Source organism: Bubalus kerabau, chromosome 8, assembly GCF_029407905.1.
Source record: "Bubalus kerabau isolate K-KA32 ecotype Philippines breed swamp buffalo chromosome 8, PCC_UOA_SB_1v2, whole genome shotgun sequence".
Taxonomy (NCBI): Eukaryota; Metazoa; Chordata; class Mammalia; order Artiodactyla; family Bovidae; genus Bubalus; species Bubalus kerabau.
In genome coordinates, this window is record NC_073631.1 from 25,635,020 (window position 1) to 25,662,450 (window position 27,431).

The 27,431-nt window shown below is 35.6% G+C and overlaps 1 protein-coding gene across 1 annotated transcript in view; it reads right to left on the minus strand.

The window, feature by feature from the left end:
* The window catches only part of DGKB (diacylglycerol kinase beta), a 1,145,939-nt gene that overhangs the window by 376,122 nt on the left and 742,386 nt on the right, over nt 1–27,431 (minus strand). Inside the window, exon 28 of the mRNA XM_055589891.1 lies at nt 2,169–2,233. Coding sequence (XP_055445866.1) covers nt 2,169–2,233 — 65 coding nt within the window. The remainder of the gene's footprint in view (nt 1–2,168; nt 2,234–27,431) is intronic.

Below are 27,431 nucleotides of genomic sequence, written 5' to 3' on the forward strand. Positions count from 1 at the left end.
TGAACCCTCCTCCCTCCTCCCTCCCCATTCCATCCCTCTGGGTCGTCCCAGTGCACCAGCCCCAAGCATCCAGTATCGTGCATCGAACCTGGACTGGCAACTCATTTCATACATGATATTTTACATGTTTCAATGCCATTCTCCCAAATCTTCCCACCCTCTCCCTCTCCCACAGAGTCCATAAGACTGTTCTATACATCAGTGTCTCTTTTGCTGTCTCGTATTCAGGGTTATTGTTACCATCTTTCTAAATTCCATATATATGCGTTAGTATACTGTATTGGTGTTTTTCTTTCTGGCTTACTTCACTCTGTATAATAGGCTCCAGTTTCATCCACCTCATTAGAACTGATTCAAATGTATTCTTTTTAATGGCTGAATAATACTCCATTGTGTATATGTACCACAGCTTTCTTATCCATTCATCTGCTGATGGACATCTAGGTTGCTTCCATGTCCTGGCTATTACAAACCTATTTTAATATATGAATATCAACACATGAAAGACTCATAGAATGGCACTGGGGTAAGCATAAGATAGTTAATTCTATAATATGGCTTTATGTGCTTTAACAAATGTGTTCATTTCCAGTACATTCAAGGTGGATCATCAAGTGCTAAAATACTTACAAAGTAAATGTAATGTTATTGTTACATCATTTTTACATAAATTTCATGAAATAAAATTAAATCTTGTAAAATGAAAATGTATATTCTAGATATAAAGAAAAATGGTGTAAAGTTTTAAAGAAGTTACTTTTGACTTAATTTTGTAATATAGATGGCATAAAATTAAAATACTGCAATAAAAATTCAGTATCCATCCCATCCACTTCTTTCCCTTTTTCAGAAGAAACCAAAGTTAAAAGATTTTTGCAAATCTTTCTAAAGATATATATGCACATATACATATTTATGACATACTTTTTTCCATTTTCCTTAAGACAAAATCATAGATGCTTGAACTATGAAAGAAAAAGTAAACCATAGCATCATGATTTATCATCTGTAGGGTAGGAAGATCTCAAGGTGATACCTGGGGTACATTTTAGAAATACATTTTCACATGTCTTGCTAAAACATTTAATATAGATCAATATAATGAAAAATTAGGTAGGATGTTACATGAAACTATTTAATATGATAATTCTTATATAAAGTAGTACACTAAAGTCTATTGTTAAAACATCTAAAATAGATTTAAAATACATTCATTTATTATGGAATCACATGGAAGAAAATTATGTCAATCTCCTGGTGTATAACAAAACTGAAACAGAAGAATTTTCAGTAGTTGTAAGTGTTCTATAACACTCATGTTATAATGTCAACCTAGACAAATCGAGAGATCCCAGGGCCTTTGACTTTGAACATTAATATATAAATCACTTAAATATGTATATATAAATGTTGACTATTATTTTGTAACTGTGAAATGAACAGAGTAGAAATGGATATAATTAAACAAAATACACTTTTGCCCAAAATTTCCTGGGTAGTGGGGTGGAGATGGCCATATTTCCTTCTAGAAATGGGGAAGATAACAAAGCCCATCTTTCTCAATTTCGCTGAATATCAGCAAAAGTCAGTATCTACATTTCTGAGGAAATAATGTCTGTGTATTGTTATAGCAGCAAAATGAATTTTGGCTTTCAAGGGCTTTTGCTCTGAAGAGAAAGTCTTTAACAGTAGTTTTTGTCAGCACTTAAATTTCTCTGGTTTATTTTCCATTTAGCTGAAGCCAATACAGGACTGATAGAACAAAAATTAGACGTCTTATATGATACCTATGGAATGTACAGTTACTCAGCATGACCAAATCAGAGCCGCGTGTTTCTCTTTCAGATTTAGGATGATCACCCCTCACATACTGGGCCACGTAAAGGCTTCCAGTGTATCCTAATAACTACTTTCACTTTATACTTGATATCTGTCTTCTCAATATGAAAATGGAGCAAAGATGACCACATTGTATTCCCCATTATAACCTCCCTAAAGTTTAGCAAGGAAAATTAAATATGTTTACATTTATGTCTTAATACTTATACACATGGCAAGCCCTATTCAGTCATTCATATGTTAAATGCTTTATATCATACAATGACCCTTTTTATGACACAGTCCATCAACAGCAACCATAATTACAATGAATCATTTTTTCATCTTACCTACTATTGAATTTTTCTGGGTGTTTCTCTCTCATGATATGGAATCTGTGTGCAATGGAAGCATCCTAAGGAGAAAAAGAGAAACAAAAGACAGGACAGTTTATGATCCTAATATCTGTGGAAACAATTAAAAGAGAAAAAATTAAAGAATAATAGTTTAAATTAACCTTTCCTAAAAAATACCATTGTCAAGAAGATATTGTGTAATTAGGCAGAAACGAGTAATACACATAAATTCTGTACAAGTATGAATTAGTCACCGTTGGTTACTTTTCATATTTACTTCAAGGAATTAATCTCTATATAATGCATACACCTCCTCTACATGCTTTTGGTCTATGCTTAAAGAATGTTTAAAATAGTTCATATGTACATAAATGCCAAAAAATATTTAAAATTCTTGTTATACAAAAGCTAGAAAGATGGTGTAAGTGGAGAAACGATCGAGTGCAGAAGCTCTTAGTCTCCTCGTCTTTTGAGATTAATTATGGTAAAAAATATAATGTGAATGTTTCTATCTAGTACAGGTAAGTTTGATACATGACTTCAAACTTTGTTAAGAGTATATTGGATGTGTTAACTGCTCATTCCACAAGCTACTTTCGGACTTATCTTGATTACCAGAGAAAAATAACAAAGGGGAAATTTACTTTTGGAAAATTGGTGACAAGTGTATCTAAACTCTGAGATCCCAAATATACCAGTTCCACACCCTAATGGATGTTTCTTCCATTTAGGAAATGCATTCAGAATTTCTATGACACAGAATCACACAATATGTGAGACTGGTGTAATATTGTGATTCATGCTTCTCAACTTGCTGTTCTTTCTGACTTTTAATAGTTGTCTCTATTATTCTAAGCAAGGAGATATTTTCCCTTTCTTCATTGACACATGATTAATCACTCCAATGAGAAACTAATATATTTACCAGTCATCTCAGAAGAAATGGGGCAATTTTAGCGAATAACTGTTAATTTTGTTTCCTAGTAGGGATCAAAGAAAAAGAAAAACCAAACACAAAGGAAATAAAGAAGCTGTGTATTTGAAAGAATCCTGAAAACACTAATCAAGGATTAAAAGTCTAATGAATGAAATGAAAAGGCTAATGTGCTTACTCATGCATAACAAAGCATTAGCCACAAGAGAGGGACCAATGCCCTCTGCAGATGGCAGACAGAGTGCTGCTTTCCCCCAAGATAGCGATGTGATAGAACTCTAAATGTTTTTGTGTATTTTATCCTCTAAAAACTGTTGAGTAATTGAATTAATCCACAAGGGTAAAGGACACAAAGGTATAGACAGACGTGTACTGAAACAACACTTGTAAAATAAAAGTTATTGAAAAATTCTATGTTTTGATATTCTGATATAATTTTGTTATACATACATGGTCAATTTCCTGGTTTGCTAAGTATGAATATCAAGGTGTTCACTCTTATTAGTCCAGTAGCTTTGAAAAAAATTTTTCACTAATAACTCATAAAAATACATTTTAAATAAAGCAAAGTTCTGTTGCTATGGTATGAAATTATAGGAAAAATCTGAGTTGGGCTATTATTGGTGTATTATACAGCATTATCATTAATTAATTTTTAAAAATCATTTATTTTGATTTTATCCCTAATCTGGTTCAAAATCGATTTGGAATACCTTACTATGTAGTTAAATGCCTTCATCCAATAGACTATTTAAACAAAACTAAAGAAACATGAATCAAGTACTAAAAATGAATGGTCAATATTAGTTATCCACAGGGATATGATCAGTGAATTTACCTCTGCTTGAATTATTTTTTTCTAAGTTATAGAAGTGAAACTTTTAAAAGTAGATTGCTTCACAAGCATATATTTTTGCAATAATAGATCTCTTCCTTTCCAAAACAACATAAATAGGACAGATGGAGGAGGGAGGGAGAAGAAGAGAAGAGAAAGGAGAGGATCAGATCAAAAGACCATTTATGTAGACTGGACTATAACTGACTAAATTCCTAGAAATACAGAACAACACACAGCCAAAGACAAACTTAGACTTAGCTCCTCTATTTCCAAGACACTCAGGCAATGAATCATGTAGGAAAGAGACGGGGGAAATAAAAGCTAGTGAAGAACACTGGCATGCCTTTTCCTTGTGTTGAATGGGTCCTACCACAAAGAGAGAGCTGGCATTGCTGAGTAAAGGATGGATAAGGAACAATGACAGCAGGTGTTCATTTGGATGAAAATTCAGACTAAATTCCCATGGGACCCTGTCCCTTTGGCATAACCCCAAGAGGCTTCAAAGAGAACTGCCAAACCCTGCAAACTTACCCAGAAGCCATATTTCAGGGACACTAAAGGTTCTCTAAGAACCAAATAATAAAACACAGGCTTCCCAAGTGGTGCAGTGGTAAAGAACCTGCCTGCCAATGCAGGAGATGTTAAGAAACATGGGTCTCATCCCTGGGTCAGGAAGATTCCCTGGAGGAGGAAATAGCAACTCACTCCAGTATTCTTGTTTGGAAAATTCCATGGACAGAAGAGCCAGATGGGCTAAAGTCCATGGGTTCACAAGAGAGCTGAACACTACTGAGTGTGCACACACACACACAATGTTGGTTTTTTACATGAACTTTGCCCTTCAGGCTCTCTATATTGCAGTTTTTAGGAAACTAAACCTAAACTGGCATCTCTTTCATATCCTAGAATGGTTAAATGTTGAGTTCAGACAGACTTTCACTTTCAAGACTTGTTACTTTGAGCAAATTACTTATTTACCATGAGTCACGGTTTTCTTATCTTTACAAGAAGATACTAATACCCCTTTATAAAAGTACTGTGGTGAGATATTTTTCGATTATTTTGTATAGCAATTGCAATAGTCTTCTGTATAACTGGGGTATTCATATATTCTATACCCCCATTAGAATGTTACTGAAAGTTAAGGAGAATGCTAAAAAATAGTTGAATTTGATAATTTTGAAAGATATATTTACTGACTCTCACTTTGGTTTTATTATTTCCTGAATTTTTAAAAAAATTCATCTTAATTTAAAAAATAAAATCAGAGGAAATAAAACTTATTCATTTTTTTAAAGCAAAAAAAATTAAATCTCATTAGGTTGATTTTCAACGCAGAGTATTTTGTGTAGTACTTTATAATTTATATATATGTAAATATGTATGTATGTGTGTGCATATATATGCATATTTATATAAATATGTATATATATATAAATATATATACACATGCATACAAACATATCAAAGAATTAGCTTCTTAGCCATATCTACCTTTAATACTCTGTACTGGTATTTTTCTAAAGACTAATTTTTTTTCTTTTCCTATGACAGCTTATTATTTTTTTAAAAAATGAAGTTACCCTAAATCTCCAAAGTTGAATTTTAAGTTATGAAAAAGTTGATTATTTTCTGTAGGTTATAACATTTTAAATAGAGCAAACAAAATTTCTGAGATATCTATAAACAGCAAACTCTACTAAGAAGAGGACATTATGAATACTAATCTTTTACTTGAGGTGTAAAATATACTTACCCAAATATTATCATAGGTACTATATTTTTAATTCATTTAAAGAATATTTCCCTGACAATTATTTTTACAAAACTTGACAAATAATTTATTTCTGAATATTATAGCAAATTAAACATTTTCTCAATTCCATTACAGTTTAGGATAGAATATAAATCTAATGAATGACAAATGGATATTATCAAGAGTTATTCCAAATGCAACCATAGAATTTAAAATTAAACTTTGTATACTAGATGAATTTTCATTGATATCCTGAAATAGTTCAGTTCCTCCTTAGTTTTGGATGAATAAATGACTTCCTGTGTGTGAGGTTTTTTTTCTTTAATAACTGCGATTTCTTCAAGAGCTTCAAGAGCTAAAATGTGTGATATTCCATTTGTTAATTTTTGAATATTTTTCAAAGATTTTCAAATGAAATTTTGATGTATTATTTACATATAATAAAATTTACCAATTTTAAGTGTACAATTAAATGTCTTGAGGAAGGTTTTAATAACTACTGTCAACAATCATGATATACAAAATTTCCATCATCCAAAAGATCCATAAGGCCCTTTGCATTTATGTACTTTCATACATATATACATATACAAATCATTGATTTGCTGTCTTTATAGTTTGTCTTTTCTAATATTTCCTATAAATGGAAATTAAAAGTACTCTCATGTCTGGCTTCTTTCATTTACTATAATGTCTTTAAGATTCAGTCATTTATTCCAATGTCAGGGGTTTGTCCCTTTTAATTGCTAAGTAGTATTCTATTAAATAAGTATACCGCAAGCTGTTTGTTTATTCATTAATAGCTGACATTTGGCTTTTATGCATAAAAGTGCTATGATCTTTTGAGCACAATTCTTTTTGTACACATGTGTGATTATGCCTTTGTGTAAAAACTTAGGAATGAGACTGCTGTGTTAGATGGTATGAGTATATTTAACTTTATATAAAATAAAAACAACACCTTAGTTTTCCAAGTACTTGTACCATTTTGCATTCCTACTAGTAAAGTATTTGAGTTCCAGTTACTCGACATCTTTACCAATACTCTACATCTACAGCCAGTCTTGATAGACTTTTTACATTTTACCCTCCTAAGAAACGGTATTCTGTTTTAGAGCGTTAACCCTTATTGAGTCACACTATCTGCTTCAGTACAAGGGTCTGTCAATTCTGGCAAAATTATAGGATTTCAAAGTTCTGGTACAGATTTAATAAATGCTTCCAGCTTTATCACAATTCATTCATTCTCACAGTTTTTAGATATCTTCTCAGCTTTGCTATATTCAACAATTACAAAATAGCAATGAGCACTTTGAAAGTCCATTTGCGCATTCAGCTCAACACTCTACCCATGCACAGCCTCAAGGATTTCAAAGGATTTTTTTTTTTAATTCCTTCAAAAGATATTCAGAGAATATCTTAGGGTATCTCTTTTTAAAGAACTAGAGCTCTCAAATTGATTATGATCTCTTTTTTTTTTTTTTTTTTTTTTTTGTTAAAGTGAAGTAAAATTGTTAGCTGCTTCAGTCTGTCCAACTCTTTGTGACCCTATGGACTGTAGCCCTGGAGGTTCCTCTGTCCCTGGGATTCTCCAGGCAAGAATACTGGAATGGGTTGCCATGCCCTCCTCCAGGGGAACCTTCAGACCCAGGGACTGATATGTAGTATTAGTTAGTGAGCTGCTCAGTCATGTACAACTCTTTGCAATCCCATGTACTGTAGCCTGCCAGGCCCTTCTGTCCATGGAATTATCCAGGCAAGAATATTGGAGTGGGTAGCCATTCTCTTTTCCAAGGGATCTTCCCGACCCAGGTATTGAGCCTGGGTCTTCTGCATGGCAGGCAGATTCTTTACCTTCAGAGCCACCAGGGAAGCCAATATACTTTAAATAAAAGCAATATTTAAAAATTCAATGTATATAAAAGTATATGAAATGTGAAAGACCCACTTTTCCCCAATTTTAATTCTGAGAGATAATAACCGAGGTCCTTTCTATGCATCATTTTGAAAACAGCCTATCTAAAAATCATAAATGTATGAAAATACATATGCACAACTGTATATTTACAAAAATAGACATATGAACTGTGCTGAAACTTGGATTTTTTTTCACTTATCAATAAAGCATATACATATCCAGGAAACAGGAATTTTCCTAATGTTTTTAATGCCAGTAGCCTATTGCCCTTAATAGATGTGCTATTATTTATGCAGCTATCTCCTTTTTGTAGTGGTTTGGGTTTACTATTTTGCTACCAAAATTAATATATAATGTTTTGTTACCAAATTCTATACAACCTTCATGCATCTCTGTGAATATATATTTACAACAAATACTCAGAAGTGGAATTCCTGGCTGAAAATGTAGGTAAGTATTATGTTTTATTGTGTAGTGAAAAATTACTCCCTAAAATGTTAACACATCCCCACTAACAGTGTCTAACATGACTAGTCATCATTAAGTTTATTAACTTCTGAATTTGATGGGCTAAAAAATATTGACACAATTGTTTAAATAAAGTTTTGTCATTGTTGATTGAAGTTGATGATCTTTTCATATGATTTTGTTCATATTTATTCATTTGTGGACTACCTACTTAAGTACGTTATCCATTTTGTCTATGTACATTAAGAAACTATTTATGTTAATAACCATAGTGAGGAAATAGTACTTAAATATTTACTACTACTGACAGAATGTGGTCCACTGGAGAAGGGAATGACAAACCACTTCAGTATTCTTGCCTTGAGAACCCCATGAACATTATGAAAAGGCAAAATGATAGGATACTGAAAGAGGAACTCCCCAGGTCAGCAGTATGCTGACCCCCATATGCTACTGGAGATCAGTGGAGAAATAACTCCAGAAAGAATGAAGGGATGGAGCCAAAGCAAAAAGAATACCCAGCTGTGGAGGTGACTGGTAATAGAAGCAAGGTCCAATGCTGTAAAGAGCAATATTGCATAGGAACCTGGAATGTCAGGTCCATGAATCAAGGCAAATTGGAAGTGGTCAAACAAGAGAGGGCAAGACTGAACATCGACATTCTCGGAATCAGCGAACTAAAATGGACTGGAATGGGTGAATTTAACTCAGATGACCATTACATCTACTACTGCGGTCAGGAATCCCTCAGAAGAAATGGAGTGGCCATCATGGTCAACAAAAGAGTCCGAAATGCAGTACTTGGATGAAATCTCAAAAACGAAAGAATGATCTCTGTTCATTTCCAAGACAAACCATTCAATATCACAGTGATTCAAGTCTATGCCCTAACCAGTAATGCTGAAGAAGTTGAAGTTGAACGGTTCTATGAAGACCTACAAGACCTTTTAGAACTAACACCCAAAAAAGATGTTCTTTTCATTATAGGGGACTGGAATGCAAAAGTAGGAAGTCAAGAGATACCTGGAGTAACAGGCAAATTTGGCCTTGGAGTACAGAATGAAGCAGGGCAAAGGCTAATAGAGTTTTGCCAAGAAAATGCACTGGTCATAGCAAACACCCTCTTCCAACAACACAAGAGAAGACCCTACATATGGACATCAGCAGATGATCAACATTGAAATCATATTGATTATATTCTTTGCAGCCAAAGATGGAGAAGCTCTATACAGTTAACAAAAACAAGACCAGGAGCTGACTGTGGCTCAGATCATGAACTCCTTATTGCCAAATTCAGACTAAAATTGAAGAAAGTAGGGGAAACCACTAGACCATTCAGGTATAACCTCAATCAAATCCCTTACAATTATACAGTGGAAGTGAGAAATAGATTTAAGGGACTAGATCTGATAGATAGAGTGCCTGATGAATTATGGAATGAGGTTTGTGACATTGTAGAGGTGACAGGGATCAAGACCATCCCCATGGAAAAGAAATGCAAAAAAGCAAAATGGCTGTCTGGGGAGGCCTTACAAATAGCTGTGAAAAGAAGAGAAGTGAAAAGCAAAGGAGAAAAGGAAAGATACAAGCATCTGAAAGCAGAGTTCCAAAGAATAGCAAGAAGAGATAAGAAAGCCTTCCTCAGTGATCAATGCAAAGAAATAGAGGAAAACAATAGAATGGGAAAGACTAGAGATCTCTTCAAGAAAATTAGAGATACCAAGGGAACATTTCATGCAAAGATGGGCTCGATAAAGGACAGAAATGGTATGGACCTAACAGAAGCAGAAGATATTAAGAAGAGATGGCAAGAATACACAGAAGAACTGTACAAAAAAGATCTTCACGACCAAGATAATAACGATGGTGTGATCACTGACCTAGAGCCAGACATCCTGGAATGTGAAGTCAAGTGCGCCTTAGAAAGCATCACTACGAACAAAGCTAGTGGAGGTGATGGAATTCCAGTTGAGCTATTTCAAATCTTGAAAGATGATTCTGTGAAAGTGCTACACTCAATATGCCAGCAAATTTGGAAAACTCAGCAGTAGCCACAGGACTGGAAAAGGTCAGTTTTCATTCCAATCCCAAAGAAAGGCAATGCCAAAGAATGTTCAAACTACCACACAATTGCACTCGTCTCACACATAAAGTAATGCTCAAAATTCTTCAAGCCCGGCTTCTGCAATACGTGAACCGTGAACTTCCAGATGATCAAGCTGGTTTTAGAAAGGCAGAGGAACCAGAGATCAAATTGCCAACAACCGCTGGATCATGGAAAAAGCAAGAGAGTTCCAGAAAAGCATCTATTTCTGCTTTATTGACTATGCCAAAGCCTTTGACTGTGCGGATCACAATAAACTGTGGAAAATTCTGCAAGAGATGGGAATACCAGACCACCTGGCCTGCCTCTTGAGAAATTTGTATGCAGGTCAGGAAGCAACAGTTAGAACTGGACATGGAACAACAGACTGGTTCCAAATAGGAAAAGGAGTACCTCAAGGCTGTATATTGTCACCCTACTTATTTAACTTATATGCAGAGTACATCATGAGAAACGCCGGGCTGGAAGAAGCACAAGCTGGAATCAAGATTGCCGGGAGAAATATCAGTAACCTCAGATATGTAACCTCATAACACCCTTATGGCAGAAAGTGGAGAGGAACTCAAAAGCCTCTTGATGAAAGTGAAAGTGGAGAGTGCAAAAGTTGGATTAAAGCTCAACATTCAGAAAACGAAGATCATGGCATCCAGTACCATCACTTCATGGGAAATAGATAGGGAAACAGTGGAAACAGTGTCAGACTTTATTTTTCTGGGCTCCAAACTCACTGCAGATGGTGACTGCAGCCATGAAATTAAAAGACGCTTACTCCTTGGAAGGAAAGTTATGACCAACCTAGATAGCATAGTCAAAAGCAGAGACGTTACTTTGCTAACAAAGCCCGTCTAGTCAAGGCTTTGGTTTTTCCAGTGGTCATGCATGGATGTGAGAGTTGTGAAGAAAGCTGAGCACTGAAGAATTGATGCTTTTGAAGTGTGGTGTTGGAGAAGACTCTTGAGAGTCCCTCGGACTGCAAGGAGATCCAACCAGTCCATTCTGAAGGAGATCAGCCCTGGGATTTCTTTGGAAGGAATGATGCTAAAGCTGAAACTCCAGTACTTTGGCCACCTCATGCGAAGAGTTGACCATTGGAAAAGACTCTGATGCTGGGAGGGATTGGGGGCAGGAGGAAAAGGGGACGACAGAGGATGAGATGGCTGGATGGCATCACCGACTCGATGGACGTGAGTTTGAGTGAACTCTGGGAGTTGGTGATGGACAGGGAGGCCTGGCGTGCTGCGATTCATGCGGTCGCAAAGAGTCAGGCACGACTGAGTGACTGAACTGAACTGAACTGAACTACTGAAGCACTGTTTTAAAAGCTTTATATGTAGTATTTCATTTAATTCCATAAAAAATTTTATGAGCTAACTATTGTTGTCTAGCAGTACAAATTAGGAAATAGGATTACAGAACTTTTAATCATCCCAGACCATATGAGAAGGGCTGTAGAATTAACAATTGAATACAAGAAATATCTTTAGAATGCAGGCATTTCATGCCCTTCACTAGTATAGAAAAAGTCATGCATTGCAAATATTTCACAAGTCTGATTTTTTACTTTTTACCTTGTAGAGTTTAAGCTATATTTCAGTTATATCAACATTTTCTGAGTTTTGAGTCATGCTTAGAAATCTCTTTCTTTTCTCCAATTTAGGAATACTACTACTTTTTGTATATCTTGCCATTATTGTTAGGGGAAGCACACTGATTGAAACCTCCCAACCTAGCCAGGCACCATAGTAACCATTTGCATGAGTTTTATGACAAGAGATCCTGATAAGGAATATGGAACTAATAAACCACCACCAGTCGGAAGAGTTCAGGAAAGGTCTAAAGGAGACACCTTGTGTCCGTCCACTTCCCCGAATCCCTCTCACTAGCATCCATCTTGGCTGAGCAATGAGTGTACCACCAGGAAAGACTCTGAATTAGAATGATTGGCCAAAGACCACAGGAAACTAATCCCATCACCATAAAGCCCGAGACTGCGAGCCACGCGGCAGAGCAGTTCTCCTGGGTTCCCTTACCCTACTGCTCTCCACCCGGATGTCCTTTCCCAATAAAATCTCTTGCTTTGTCAGCACACGTGTCTCCTCAGACAATTCATTTCCGAGTGTTAGACAAGAGCCCAGTTTTGGGCCCTGGAAGGGGTCCGCCTTCCTGCAACATTATGACTTCATATTTTACAGTGTAATATCTGAATCATTTCATATTATTTTGGCATAAGAGTTAAGCAGAAATCTTGCTGAATTTTTGCCAAAATACATATTATTTATGTTAATACGAGTTTGTCAACAGTTCATGTTTCCCTCTTTGTTTGAAAGACACAGCTTATATATAATAAATGTCCATCTCTGCATTTCTCTGTTACTCTGAACCAGTATACCAAATTATTTCAATTATTGTAATTCTGTAATCAATTTCATATTTTGGGGGCAAGGGTCATATTCCTCATTTAACTCTTTTAAAAATGTATGATTATTTAGAAGATTTGGTAAAATTTGACATCATTTTTATTCACATTACCTTGCTATGAATATTCAGCTAAAATCTTTGGGTGTTGCAATTAGATCTGATTTGATAGATAATTTTGGAAGAATTAGAATGTTTTATAATATTACATTCTATTTTTTAAGATGTATTTCTCTGCTTACTATATTTTCTCATATGATTTTTAGTAGGGTCCAAAATTTTCTTCACATTAAGTCCAATATATTTTTATTAATCTCATACATACTTTATACTTATCTTACTTTTGTATTTACCATAATATGATTCTTTATGATTTTGTCTTTTTAACTGGCTATGTTTTATATAGAAAACATTTTTATTATTTATTATTAATCTTTTAAACCTTATAATTCTGTTATTTTATATGGTTCCCTTCAATTGATTCAGTTTTTCTTGGAACTCAGTCCTACCATCTATAAACATGCTCCAGCTCCTTTCAGACATTTCCACCTCTAAGTCTTTTTTCTTATCTAATTGCTTTACATAGTTCACCCAGAACAATACCAAATGGAAATGCTGGTACACATTTTGCATATTTAATTTAATAATAATATATGTAATATGTTGTTATTACTCAAAATGCTTTCTTCACTTTTGAGAAATTATGTTTTTATCAGACTTAGAGATGTTTTATTCAGTTATATTTTATTAAGAGTTGTCTCCCTTTCTTGCTTTATTTTTCTATAATACCAATGATCATCTTACACACAGAATGCTAACACAATCTGACAGGCTATGTATTTGTCTTTTGCAGCTTTTTTATCATCTTCTCCTCTTAAGCACTGTGCAAGGTGATGTAAGCTCAGTGAGTATACACATTTTCTACCTGTCTGATTCACTTCCATACCACAGAATAGGATATCATATCATTTTACTAGCCTACAAAAGACCAAGCACTCAAATTGTGATTGACCGAATAGACGAATTATTAAAATAATCACCAGACACTGACTGACGATAGCAGAGAAGTTGAGAACTTGGACTCTGGAGTTAAACTGCCTGGGTTTGAGACCTGCTGTAACCTTAACTGGATCTTTGACCTTAAAAAGTTGCTTAGGCTATCAGTGTTTCTAATTTCCTATTTCTAAAATAGGAAAGATACTAGTCGTACCTGCTTTACTATGAAGACGTGGATGTTCTAATAAAATAGTGCCTGACATTATAAAGCAAGCAAATAAATGCTAGCTCTTATTATTACAGAAATATATTTATCACTTTGAGAGTCACATGATTTTCTCTTTTGGTTTACTGGTTTAGTAAATTAAATAAATTCCTATATGCATTAGATGAAGCACTTAAGAGACAGTTGGGCTTTGGTATTTAAAACTTTGTGGACTTCAGAAAAGTTACACTATTCATAAAAGATACATTAAATAACAAACCCAAAGGGTCAGGAACAACATGTTGTAAAATTCACATATTTCTGTACTAGGACATATGGATATTGACTTAAAGAAAGATAAATTAACACTGCAAAGAATATGCCAGTTCAGATTATACATCTCACAGAGTAAATAATGAAAATATTAGTTTTCTGAGCTTTGTTTTGAAAATTTGAATAAGAGATTACAGTCCTATAATATATTTCCCACCTGCAGTTAACAATCTGTGTTCTCCTGACACTCTTTACCTGAATATCTGAAATACACAATGTATTTTCCGTTAATATTTTATTTGAGAACATTACATCGATAGCTACAGACAAGATTATTTCATAGGCAGATTTTTGTCAGATATTGATATTCGTTTTGTTGGCTTAATAAAGGGAGTCAGGTTTCCATTTTATGGCTCACAATAGTTAATAAAGCAAAGAGTTTGTTCTTTGAAGGTTTTAAAGACTATGTGTGAATTACTGGCCTAGCAGTTTTTGGAAGAAGCAACATCATGACAATTTTCTAAATTTCTGTGATTTACTTAGGTTTCCTCTTTACATATAAGTCAGTATTATTCATGATGTCATCTGTAGTAGGCTGAAAGGTGGCCACCTAATTCCTAGAAGGTATTAAAACCTAATTCCGACAACCTTGTCAACTTCTTGCAGATGTTTCCAACTCAAGTATTGATATTGCTTGGGGTCGATGACCCTGTGCTATCTTGCCCTTTCTTTCAAGGAGGAATGTTTAACTGTTATACTGTGCTTGTTTCATCACCATAGCAAGCAGTTAACTTGGTTTCTAGTTTTATGCAATAAATAATTTTTTTCTGAGTCTCATCTATAACTGATTCTGATGATTTAGAAGATAGGATTTGGTACTGTGAGGTGATGACATTTACATGAGACTTCTGACCAGAGGTGTGATTAAAACAGTCATAAAATAATAAAGTATGTCTGAAGATTCTCCAAGCCAGGCTCAAAATTCTCAAGCTACACTTCAACAGTATATGAACCCAGAACTTCCAGATGTTCAAGCTGAATTTAGAAAAGGCCAAACCAGAGATCACATTGCCAACATCCATTGTATCACCAAAAAAGCAAGATAGTTTCAGAAAAAAAAATCTACTTTTGCTTTATTAACTAAGATAAAGCCTTTGACTGTGTGGATCACAATAAACTGTGGAAAATTCTTCATGAGATGTGAATACCAGACCACCTGATCTGCTTCCTGAGAAACCTGTATGCAGGTCAAGAAGCAACAGTTAGTCCTGGGAATGGAACAAAGGACTGGTTCCTTTGAATCAGTCTTATGAAAGGAGTTGGTCAAGGTTGTATATTGTCACCCTGCTTATTTAACTTTTATGTAGAGCACATCATGTGAAATGCCAGGCTGGATGAATCACAAGTGGGAATCAAGATGGCTGGGAGAAAAATCAACAACCTCAGATATGCAGATGATACCACTTTAATCAGAGAGTGAACTAAAGAGCCTCTTGATGAAGGTGAAAGAGGAGAGTGAAAAAGCTGGCTGAAAACTCAACTTTCAAAAAACAAAGGTCATGGCATCTGGTCCCCATTCACTTCTTGGCAAACAGATGGGGGAAAAGTGCAAACAGTGACAGATTTTATTCTCTTGAGCTCCAAAATCATTGTGGACAGTGACTGCAGCCATGAAATTAAAGGACTTTTTCTCCCTGGAAGAAAGCTATGACAAACCTAGGCAGTGTATTAAAAAGCAGAGACATCACTCTGCCAACAAAGGTTCCTATTGTCAAAACTATGGTTTTTCCAGTAGTTATGTATGGATGTGAGAGTTGGACCATAAAGAAGGCTGAGCACCAAATAATTGATTCTTTTAAACTGTGGTGTTGCAGAAGACTCTTGAGAGTCCCTTGGACTGCAAGGAGATCAAACCAGTCCATCCTAAAGGATATGAACCCTGAATATTCATTGGAAGGACTGATGCTGAAGCTGAAAGTCCAATACTTTGACCACTTGATGCAAACAGACAATTCACTGGAAAAGACTCTGATGCTTGAAAGACTGAGGGCAAGAGGAGATGGGAGTGACAGAGGATAAAATGGTTAGATGGCATCACTGACTCAATGGACATGAGGTTGAGCAAACTTAGAGAGTTAGTGAAAGACAGGGAAGTATGGCATGCTTCAGTTCATGTGTCACAGAGAGTAAGACGTGATTTGGTGACTGAACAACAACAACAATACCATGTGAATCTATAAGGTAAGTACTATGGTAAAGAAAACAGCGACGTTTCATCAGTTTGTATAACCTATCATAGGTCATCAAGTTGGAGTAGTCACACACAGAGACACATACACACAGGAAAATAGTAATCCACTGTCTCCAAAGGCCAATTGCTTCCAAAATCATTCTAGCTTTATTAAAAAATGATTTCCAAATGTGACTATATTCTTTATGACTTAAAAATGCTACTAAGAAATGGTTGGTTTCGGTAGGTACCTGAATGTGACAGTTACGTTCTTTTTACTTGGTCTGTCTTAGAGGACAAACTCACTGGAGTACTGCGCTGCATTTCATTTTCCTGTCCTCTTTCCCATTCCTGCCCCTCCACTTTCTCTTTCCTATCTATCTGTCCTCATTCTCTGTCTTTCTAAATACACACACACTGAAAGTCCCTTAGGTATATTTCATCTTTTTTTCTCCAAGATATCCCTTTCCTAGAACTGTATACCTACCCATGGCATTTTGGTTCTAACAGGGTTAAACTGGGCTATGGCAGATGCCGCCTGATGCCTTTCCAATATGTATTTCCCTCTTCTTTTTAAGCAATGGAACTCTCATCTCATCTGGGCAGCTGTGTACCCACCGAGCTAATAAACACGTGATCAAGCAGAAGCAAGCAAACCCTAAATCCTCAAGGTTCCTCTTTATGACAACAAACTGATCTACATATAGCTCCTTTCCATCCTTTACCACCACCAGTACCACCACAAATTTAATCACAGGAAATTGGATGTAATTCCTAAGAGGTATAAGCAGATAACTTGAAAACATAAGGATAAAAGTCACTGCTTAAAATTGCAAAGCAAAAAAATAAGAAGCCTGAGTCTTTAAAACATCTTGATGGCCACAGTAGCATCTGAACACCAGATGTCCAGCCAAAAAAAAAAAAGGATTCTCTGATTTGTCATTTTGTAATTGCTTCATGAAGTCAAATACAATAGAAGAAAACACAGGTGATAACTTCCCAAGCAACTCATTCCTCTGAAAACATGACAATGAAAAGTGAAAATGTTAGCCACTCAGTTGTGTCCGATTCTTTGAAATTCCATGGACTGTAGCCCGCCAAGCTCCTTTGTCTATGGAATTTTCCAGCAAGAATCCTGGAGTGGGTTGCCATTTTCTACTCCCAGGGAATCTTTCCAACCCAGGGATCAAACCTGAGTCTCCTGCATTGCAGTCAGATTCTTTACAGTTTGAGTCATCAGGGAGCAACTTGTTCCTCTGAAAACATAATGACAGGGAGTCTACAAATTCTGTCATGGTGATTTCTGGGAAATATTTCCCTCAACTATTTTTCCTTATGTGTAAAATTCAAAATGCTATATTTGTACAGATACATGATTTTTAAGGGATTTCTGGAAAATTATCTATTTTGACTCCATGCATTTTACAAAATTAGGTATTTACATTTTTTGACAGAAAAGACAGATATTAATATCTCTATTTCAGAATGCCAAGATCTATCTGGGTTTAATGGCCCTTCCTGAGGTGACACACCTCACCAGATGGACAAATGACTTCAGTCTTTCATCCCCCAGTCCATTGCTCATGGTGTGACCCCCTTATTTAATCCAGCAATATGGATAGGTCACTTAATGTTCCTTTTGATCATATTCTTGTCAAGAGGCATTTCACTGTTAACTGCTGTTAATGCTATCAACATATTTCCTAAAACAACTATTATTATTTAGAGAATCAGGAGACACTGCTTGCGTCCATAATTCTATTTGCAATGTAACAGTAAGCTTCATTTAATTAATGATGTATTTCCTAGGTGAGGCTGGGAAACAAAATGAAGTTGACTGGTGATCATTAAATAAATAAATTTGCCCTTATTATTTGTCCTTAAGAACAAATGTAACGTTAGCTGTCGTTTCCTGTAATCATATTCTCTCCTTGAAGAGAATAAAATCAGTAAGTCAGTAGCTTGAGACCATAATCAGATTCCTGATTCATCTAAGGTAGAAGAACTTGACTCCAAAATCCCTCACCCAAGATACCTTTTGCCTTAGTGCTACAAAGAACATCATACAAAGTGACTACAGAACTCCCACATGAGTAAACTAGTAACGTTAATGAGGATAAAGGGCTATAACATTACCCTTATGAATTAGTAATATTGGTAAGTAAATTTATAAGAGATTTCAGAGATAAAAGTACTTTCCTTCTAACATAAAAATAATTTAAAAAAGTTTACTCAGTATCTAGGAAAAGTTAACATTATAAGGGAAAGTTGTCCTTTCCGTCTGTCACACAACTCCAAAACAAAATTGTTTGTCCTACAAAAGATTTATCATAGTGGCAAATAAAGACCTGTAACCCTTACATGTTGTAATGTATACAACACTAATTGTGATAGGATACACTGTTATCACCCAAGGACTCACAACTTCTTCCTCTGATGTTTGCCCACTTCTTTTTCTCTTTCTCTATCTATTGCAAATGGAAAGTTCAGATACCTCTCAAATTGAATTTTGGAGAAAAGCACTATTAGACAAATAATTCCATTTCTTATGAGATATCTAAAAGAGTCAACTTCATAGAATCAAACAGTGGAATGGTGGTTGTCAGGGGCTGGGGAGAGGAAAACACAAAGTTACTAATTCAAGGGCATAAACTGTCAGTCAAATAATATGAATATACTTTAGAGATTTGCTGAACAACACTGTACCTGAGTTAGTATATGCTGCTGCTGCTGCTGCTAAGTTGCTTCAGTCATGTCCGACTCTGTGTGACCCCACAGATGGCAGCCCACCAGGCTCCCCCATCCCTGGGATTCTCCAGGCAAGAACACTGGAGTGGGTTGCCATTTCCTTCTCCAATGCATGAAAGTGAAAAGTGAAAGTGAAGTCGCTCAGTCGTGTCTGACTCTTTAGCGACCCCATGGACTGCAGCCTACCAGGCTCCTCCGTCCATGGGATTTTCCAGGCAAGAGTACTGGAGTGGGGTGCCATTGCGTCAGTATATATTGGACACTTAAAATTTTGTTAAGAGGCTGAATCTCAGTTTTTTTTTTTTTTTTACCATAATAAAACAACATAAAATAATTATAATATCCAGAGGGAGGATACTATCTGAATGGGAATATAATATATCTGATGCACACCTTGTGGGGCTGTGTCATCAAAAAGAATGCAAGGATGAAGAAGGCAACATAATGCAAGGGAAACCATTGAGTGCTGTTGGAACTGGGGAGTTTAGAGGTGCTAGAGATGAGTTCATATGAGTTGTGTTCAAGGAAAATAATTCTGTTTGGCTCATCCTTTAAACTGAACTTTACTCCAAAATAAGCTAGTTGGTCTACAGTTTTTAACTGAATGACTTTGATCTTTTGGACATATTAGACATTCTTATTCTTTTCACACCTGTGAAGGTGGACTTATTGCCTATAACACACACACACACACACACACACACAGCTTACCAAAGGAACTTTCCAAATATACAAGTTCTCTTCCCCTCTAACACAGGTCCCCTTCATCCATTCCAAGATCAGCCCCCAAACCCGTGCTTAGATCCTATCTCTTATCGATCTCTTAAGAATCACAATACCTCAGGAGTTAATACTCTTTCTCTACAGTACCTCATCCTCTTCCTCTTTATTGGCTCTTTTTCTATAACATTAAAATTGCTTGCTGCTGCTGCTGCTGCTGCTAAGTCGCTTCAGTCGTGTCTGACTCTGTGCGACCCCATAGACGGCAGACCACCAGGCTCCCCCGTCCCTGGGATTCTCCAGGCAAGAACACTGGAGTGGGTTGCCATTTCCCTCTCCAATGCATGAAACTGAAAAGTGAAAGTGAAGTCGCTCAGTCGTGTCTGACTCTTTAGCGACCCCATGAACTACAGCCCACCAGGCTCCTCCATCCGTGGGATTTTCCAGGCAAGAGTGCTGGAATGGGGTGCCATTGCCTTCTCCATAAAACTGCTTAAAAATACCATAAAATTGGTATCCATAATTTAAACAATAATCCCTTAAACTCCTGTACTACAAAACATTGACACTTTTCTTCTCACTGTTTACTCAAACTTCTTAAAAATACTGACTAGACTTTTTGACTTCACTTCGTCAGTCTCTCTGACCATACCAAAGTCTGGCTTTCAATATCACAACTTAAAATTTTCAACTATGATTTCCCTCTTTGCTTTCTCTACTTTTACTCCCTACTCTATTGCCATCTAGAGTGTAATTTATCAGTCCATTATCACTGATAGCCTTGATCTCAAGGTAAATCGGATTCTAATTTGTTTTATTCCTTTAATACTCTCCTTCATTGATTTGTATCAGACCAACTCAACTCCTGGTTTTCCTTCTATTTTCCAGGTCACTTCATCTTGGATTACTTCATTACTTTTCTGCATATCACTTCAATAATAACCTTTCTTGGAATTCAGTCCTCATACTCCTTTTTACTAACTCTACACAACTGGGTCTTAAAAGTAAAGACTATTCATGTTAGGAAGATGAGACTTCATTCTAAAACCATGAAACTACAGAAATGTTTTACACCAGGCATCTTGTTTGCATTTTAGAACTATCACTTGGACACTGTATGAATGATTTATTTGGTGGGCTCAATATTAGGGTGATACAATATAACTGCTGAGTTAGAACTGCAATATGTATAATAGTAAGGGTGGAAAGGAATGTACCTGCTCATGAAATAATATAAGGTCAATACTTTAATCAATACCTGATGATTGATTGATTGATTGATTGCTTAGGCGGTGACTGAGTGCTAAGCAGCAAGAAAGGATTAGAAATGATTCAGTGGTTTTGGGTTTGGGTAATTTGACTTTATTTTTTTGGGCTCCAAAATCACTACAGATGGTGACTGCAGCCATGAAATTAAAAGACGCTTACTCCTTGGAAGGAAAGTTATGACCAACCTAGATAGCATATTGAAAAGCAGAGACATTACTTTGGCAACAAAGGTCCGTCTAGTCAAGGCTATGGTTTTTCCAGTGGTCATGTATGGATGTGAGAGTTGGACTGTGAAGAAGGCTGAGCGCCAAAGAATTGATGCTTTAGAACTGTGGCGTTGGAGAAGACTCTTGAGAGTCCCTTGGACTGCAAGGAGATCCAACCAGTCCATTCTAAAGGAGATCAGTCCTGGGATTTCTTTGGAAGGAATGATGCTAAAGCTGAAACTCCAGTACTTTGGCCACCTCATGCGAAGAGTTGACTCATTGGAAAAGACTCTGATGCTGGGAGGGATTGGGGGCAGGAGGAGAAGAGGATGACAGAGGATGAGATGGCTGGATGGCATAACTGACTTGATGGATGTGAGTTTGGGTGAACTCCGGGAGTTGGTGATGGACAGGGAGGCCTGGTGTACTGAGATTCATGGGGTTGCAAAGAGTCGGATACGACTGAGCGACTGAACTGAACTTGATTGATAAGATATCTCCCTCCAACTGAGATAGAATAAGATTAGGAAGTTCATAAGAGATAACAAAACCCTCTGTGATCATACTGAAACTTTTTGCTAAACTTTGCATTGAAATTTAACATCTAGTTTATAAAAGTGTATACAATGAATAAACGAACACAACTGCGTAAGCAACATTCTGAACAACAACAACAAAAATTGAATATTTGTGTGGTCGCCAAAAGTCCAGCCCCATCATGAAAAGTAGAATTTTAGTCCTATAAGATTTTGTAGTGAGTTCCTGACTTGACTCAAGTGTAGGTCATATATAAAAATTATATAAACACCTACACACACAAAGCTTCACCTAAATATTACAGTAAAATATGCGATTTGACTAGAGTCATTGCCTATGTCTTTGAAAGGCTTAATGGCTAAAAGCCTACTTAAAGTTATTTCTGTAATTTATGAACTTATATGAAACTATAATTATGTCATGGTGTCATGAATGACTTTTAAATAACAAAACAGTACAGTAGACTGGAGACTATTATTAATATGAGAGTCTCTGTTAATAGAAAATATTAAGAATATTAGAATATCAATCTAAACTTATGTGATATGTTGCTATAGTATTAAAAAAGTGATTTTTGCTAGAATTTATGTTTTCTTTGTAAACTGGCTTCCAATTGAGCTATTTCATATCCTAAAAGATGATGCTGTGAAAGTGCTGCACTCAATATGCCAGCAAATTTGGAAAACTCAGCGGTGGCCACAGGACTGGAAAAGGTCAGTTTTCATTCCAATCCCAAAGAAAGGCAATGCCAAAGAATGCTCAAACTACTACACAATTGCACTCATCTCACAATTGCTAGTAAAGTGATCCTTAAAACTCTCCACAAAAATATCTATTTCTGCTTTATTGACTATGCCAAAGCCTTTGACTGTGTGGATCACAATAAACTGTGGAAAATTCTGAAAGAGATGGGAATACCAGACCACCTGATCTGCCTCTTGAGAAATTTGTATGCAGGTCAGGAAGCAACAGTTAGAACTGGACACGGAAAAACAGACTGGTTCCCAATAGGAAAAGGAGTACATCAAGGCTGTATATTGTCACCCTGCTTATTTAACTTATATGCAGAGTCAATCATGAGAAACGCTGGGCTGGAAGAAACACAAGCTGGAATCAAGATTGTGGCGAGAAATATCAATAACCTCACATATGCAGATCACACGACCCATATGGAAGAAAATGAAGAAGAACTAAAAAGCCTCTTGATGACAGTGAAAAAGGAGAGTGAAAAGGTTGGCTTAATGCTCAACATTAAAAAAAACTAAGATCATTGGAATCTGGTCCCATCACTTCATGGCAAATAGATGGAGAAACTGTGGAAACAGTGGCTGATTTTATTTTTGGGGGGCTCCAGAATTAAAAGACACTTGGAAGGAAAGTTATGACCAACCTAGACAGCATATTAAAAAGCAGAGACAATACTTTGTCAACGAAGGTCTGTTTAGTCAAGGCTATAGTTTTTCCAGTTATCATGTATGGATAAGAGAGTTGGACTATAAAGAAGGCTGAGCACCGAAGAATTGATGCTTTTGAACTCGATGTTGGAGAAGACTCTTGAGAGTCCCTTGGACTGCAAGGAGATCCAACCAGTCCAACCTAAAGGAGATCAGTCCTGGGTGTTCATTATAAGGACTAATGTTGAAGCTGAAATTCCAATACTTTGGCCACCTGATGCGAAGAGCTGACTCATTTGAAAAGACCCTGATGCAGGGAAAGACTGAGGGCAGGAGGAGAAGGGGACAACAGAGGATGAGATGGTTGGATGGCATCACTGATTCAATGGAATGGGTTTAGGTGGACTCTGGGAGTTGGTGATGGACAGGGAGGCCTGGTGTGCTGTGGTTCATGGGGTCGCAAATAGTCAGACAAGACTGAGCAACTGAATTGTTTGATTGAAAACTGGAAATCATCAATGCTTAAATAAAACTTAAAATTACATATATAAATAAATTTATGGAAGGCTTATATGTATATGAATAATTCAGATTTTGCTACTTCATTATTCCAGCAATGTCTATTCTTATTTTTTTATACATTAAATGAACAACCATTCAATTTTTCAGTCGGAAAAAAATCAAACATGATTCAGTATTAAATAATTCTTACTTTAAATATTTTCTTCATCATTTACTAGCAGGGGAAATTTTTTCTACTCTTTGAAGTTATGGTCAGGATTAAGTTAGAATATAATTTGGTAAAGCAGTCAAACTAACAGCAATATAGAAAATACTTGATAATGAAAACGATTATTTTCTTTTTTCATTTTTTTGGATTTACTAATGTAAATCTTGTCTGTTTAATTCAGTTACTCAATCGTGTCCGACTCTTTGCAACCCCACGGACTGCAGCATGCCAGGCTTCCTTGTCCATCACCAACTCCTGGAGCTTGTTCAAACTCATGTCCATCGATCAGATATGCCATCCAACCATCTCATCCTCTGTTGTCCCCTTTTCCTCCTGCCATCAATTTTTCCCAGCATCAGGGCCTTTTCCAATGAGTCAGTTCTTCACATCAGGTGGCCAAAGTATTGGAGTTTCAGCATCAGCATCAGTCCTTCCAATGAATATTCAGGACTGATTTCCTTTAGGATTGACTGGTTGGGTCTCCTTGCAGTCCAAGGGACTCTCAAGGGTCTTCTCCAATACCACAGTTCAAAAAATCAATTCTTGGGTGCTCAGCATTCTTCATAGTCCAACTCTCACATCCATATGTGACTACTGGAAAAACCATAGCTTTCACTAGATGGACCTTTGTTGGCAAATAATGTCTCTGCTTTTTAATATGCTGTCTAGGTTGGTCATAGTATTTTTTTCAAGGAGCAAGCATGTTTTAATTTTATGAATGCAGTCAACATTTGCAGTGATTTTGGAGTCCCCAAAAATAAAGTCTCTCATTATTTCAATTGTTTATCTATTTGCCATGAATTGATGAGACTGGATGCCATGATCTTAGTTTTCTGAAGTTTTTAAGCCAACTTTTTCACTCTCCTTTTTTCACTTTCATCAAGAGGCTCTTTAGTTCTTCTTTGCTTTCTGCCATAAGGGTGGTGTCATCTGCATATCTGAGGTTATTGACATTTTCCCCAGTAATCTTGATTCCAGCTTGTGCTTCATCTAGCCTGGCATTTTGCATGATGTATTCTGCATAGAAGTTAAACTAGCATGGTGATAATATACAGCCTTGATGTATTCCTTTCCTGATTTGGAACCAGTCTGTTTTCCATGTCCAGTTCTAACTATTGCTTCTTGACCTGCATACAGATTTCTCAGGAGGCTGGTCAGGTGGTCTGGTATTGCTGTCTCTTGAAGAATTTTCCAGTTTGTTGTGATCCACATAATCAAAGGCTTTGACATAGTCAATAAAGCAGATGTAGATGTTTTTGTCAACATCACACTTTTTCTATGATCCAACAGATGTTAGCAATTGATCTTAATCAAATGCCATAAATATCTGAATAGGCAAAAAGTTCCATATTTTGGTACTAACATATTAGTTTCAATCTTTTAGGGGCTTTGAATGTTTAAACATATAAAAGTGCTTTCCAACTCAAACTATAAATTCTCCCTGCTTAGAGAAGATGTATGACTAAAATGTATTGTCTTATAAAAATTGTCCTTTAAAGAGTAAAGCTTTAGTATATTTAGTATTTATAATTTTATCCTACATGGTAATCTGGTATTTTAGTTTATTTAGTGCTTCATAAAATGACAAGATTTTACATGTCTAACTCAAAACATATGCATAGCTTAAGACAAACCATATTTAATATTTGCAATGGGATAATTTTTTCAGTTTTGTGCTGGTCTTAACTCAGAATCCCATTATTTTAAAGAACTACAAAACCTCTCAGTTTTTGCAAATATAAAAAGATAAACTTAAACTTTATCTCGTTTCAAATTACAAACATTTATAAAAATAGCTTTCAATTAAGAATTATAACCACTTAAAATTAGTCTCACAAGCAAAATATTATGGGGCACCTTGGACTGAAATGGTTTGCCAGGCCAAACATCACTGACTCTGACATCAAATATGAAAATAGAAGGTTGAAAGCACCTATTAAAGATATTCAAAATTAAATGTCTGTAAAACACTACTTTGCTTCCATGATTTAGTTAAATCATTTTATGGAACTTAAATTATATACTATTCTTTCACCCTAATGTGAAATGAAAAAATAAAACATAAATATATACAGACACTAATCCAGTATCTAGTACGACTACTGTTGGCAAGCCTAGTGAATATATGTGATATGGCTTCATGAAAAACAGTCATCTTTCCATGATTAACAATAATGGTTCAACAAATAAACTAAAAACAATCCTTCAGAAAGGCAAAGGTATTAAGGTGGTTAAAATCAAATTTGATATTATTTTTGATATCCATCACAAATCATTTTCGTTGTTTAAATGAAAAGTCCTAATTCATTCCTATTATATTTCAGGTTGACCTGTGACCATCTAGATGCAGTTGCCACTAATTAGTGGCACCATGGAATTCAAAAACAAGTCTTTGCTGATACACACAATGGAAAAGACTTTAATAAGTGAATGCCTAAGAATCTATAATACCATTACACAAAGAGAGCTATAATAATAGTCAACAAATGGCTTTTTAAAAATGTACTATTTGTCACTAAACACACTCCCATTATAACAAGAAACCTTTTGTGCTTTAAAAGGGTAACTTTCTCTCAGTAAAATATTTATGCTTTATAAATTACCAGAATATATAGCTCATCCACAACAATTTCATTGTTATTGCATAAAATAGTAAATTATTTCTTTTAAATTATTAATTCAATAGAAAAAAGAATTTTTTCAGGCATATAGTCTTTTGAAAGGACAGCAAAATAGATGAAACAAAACCAAAATGACAATTTCAGCATTTAAAATTTACACATGGTAATTCAAACAAATGTTATGACATTTAAGATAATGAAACCCTTCATTTATTCTACTATCTGGTATGAGTTTTGTTTCACATATAAGGAGTCAGAACAGATGTCCAAATATTGTAATGCCAAAAGAAAGTTAGGGCATATCTTGATTAATACCCTCAGAGCAGTCTGAAGTGTCTCTTTAAAACTGGCATGCATTACCTCAAAACAACTATTCAAATCCATTCTAGGAAATATAGCTAGTCAAAGCATTCCCGAGACAAAAAGAAAACAATAAAGCTCAGAATAACCCTTTTAGCAATGTGAGTTGCATATTATTGACAGATCATTCACTGCAATCAGGGAATGATTAATTGCAAATTTGTTGCTAAATTGACCACACTCAAAAAAAAAAAGATAGGCTTCAGGCTACTGTTAAAGAGGAAAAACTTATGTTAAAAATGATGGGAGACTTTTTGCAGTGAATTAATTCTAATCAATATGCTTGTTGACTACAAAGTAGAAAAATGACTTCCTTAAATAGCAGAAGTACCCATTATTGCAGACATTGAAATTAATATTTAACCTACTGACTTGCAGTTTTAAAAATTTATTGAAGTAGCATTTTCTTACTTTACCTTTAACAAATAAATAGTCCATGTTTTATCAAACATGTGTGTAAGATTTGTTTTCCTATTTCACATGTAGATTGAAAAGTAATGCCCATATGGTCAAACTTACAATAACTGCCTGAAGC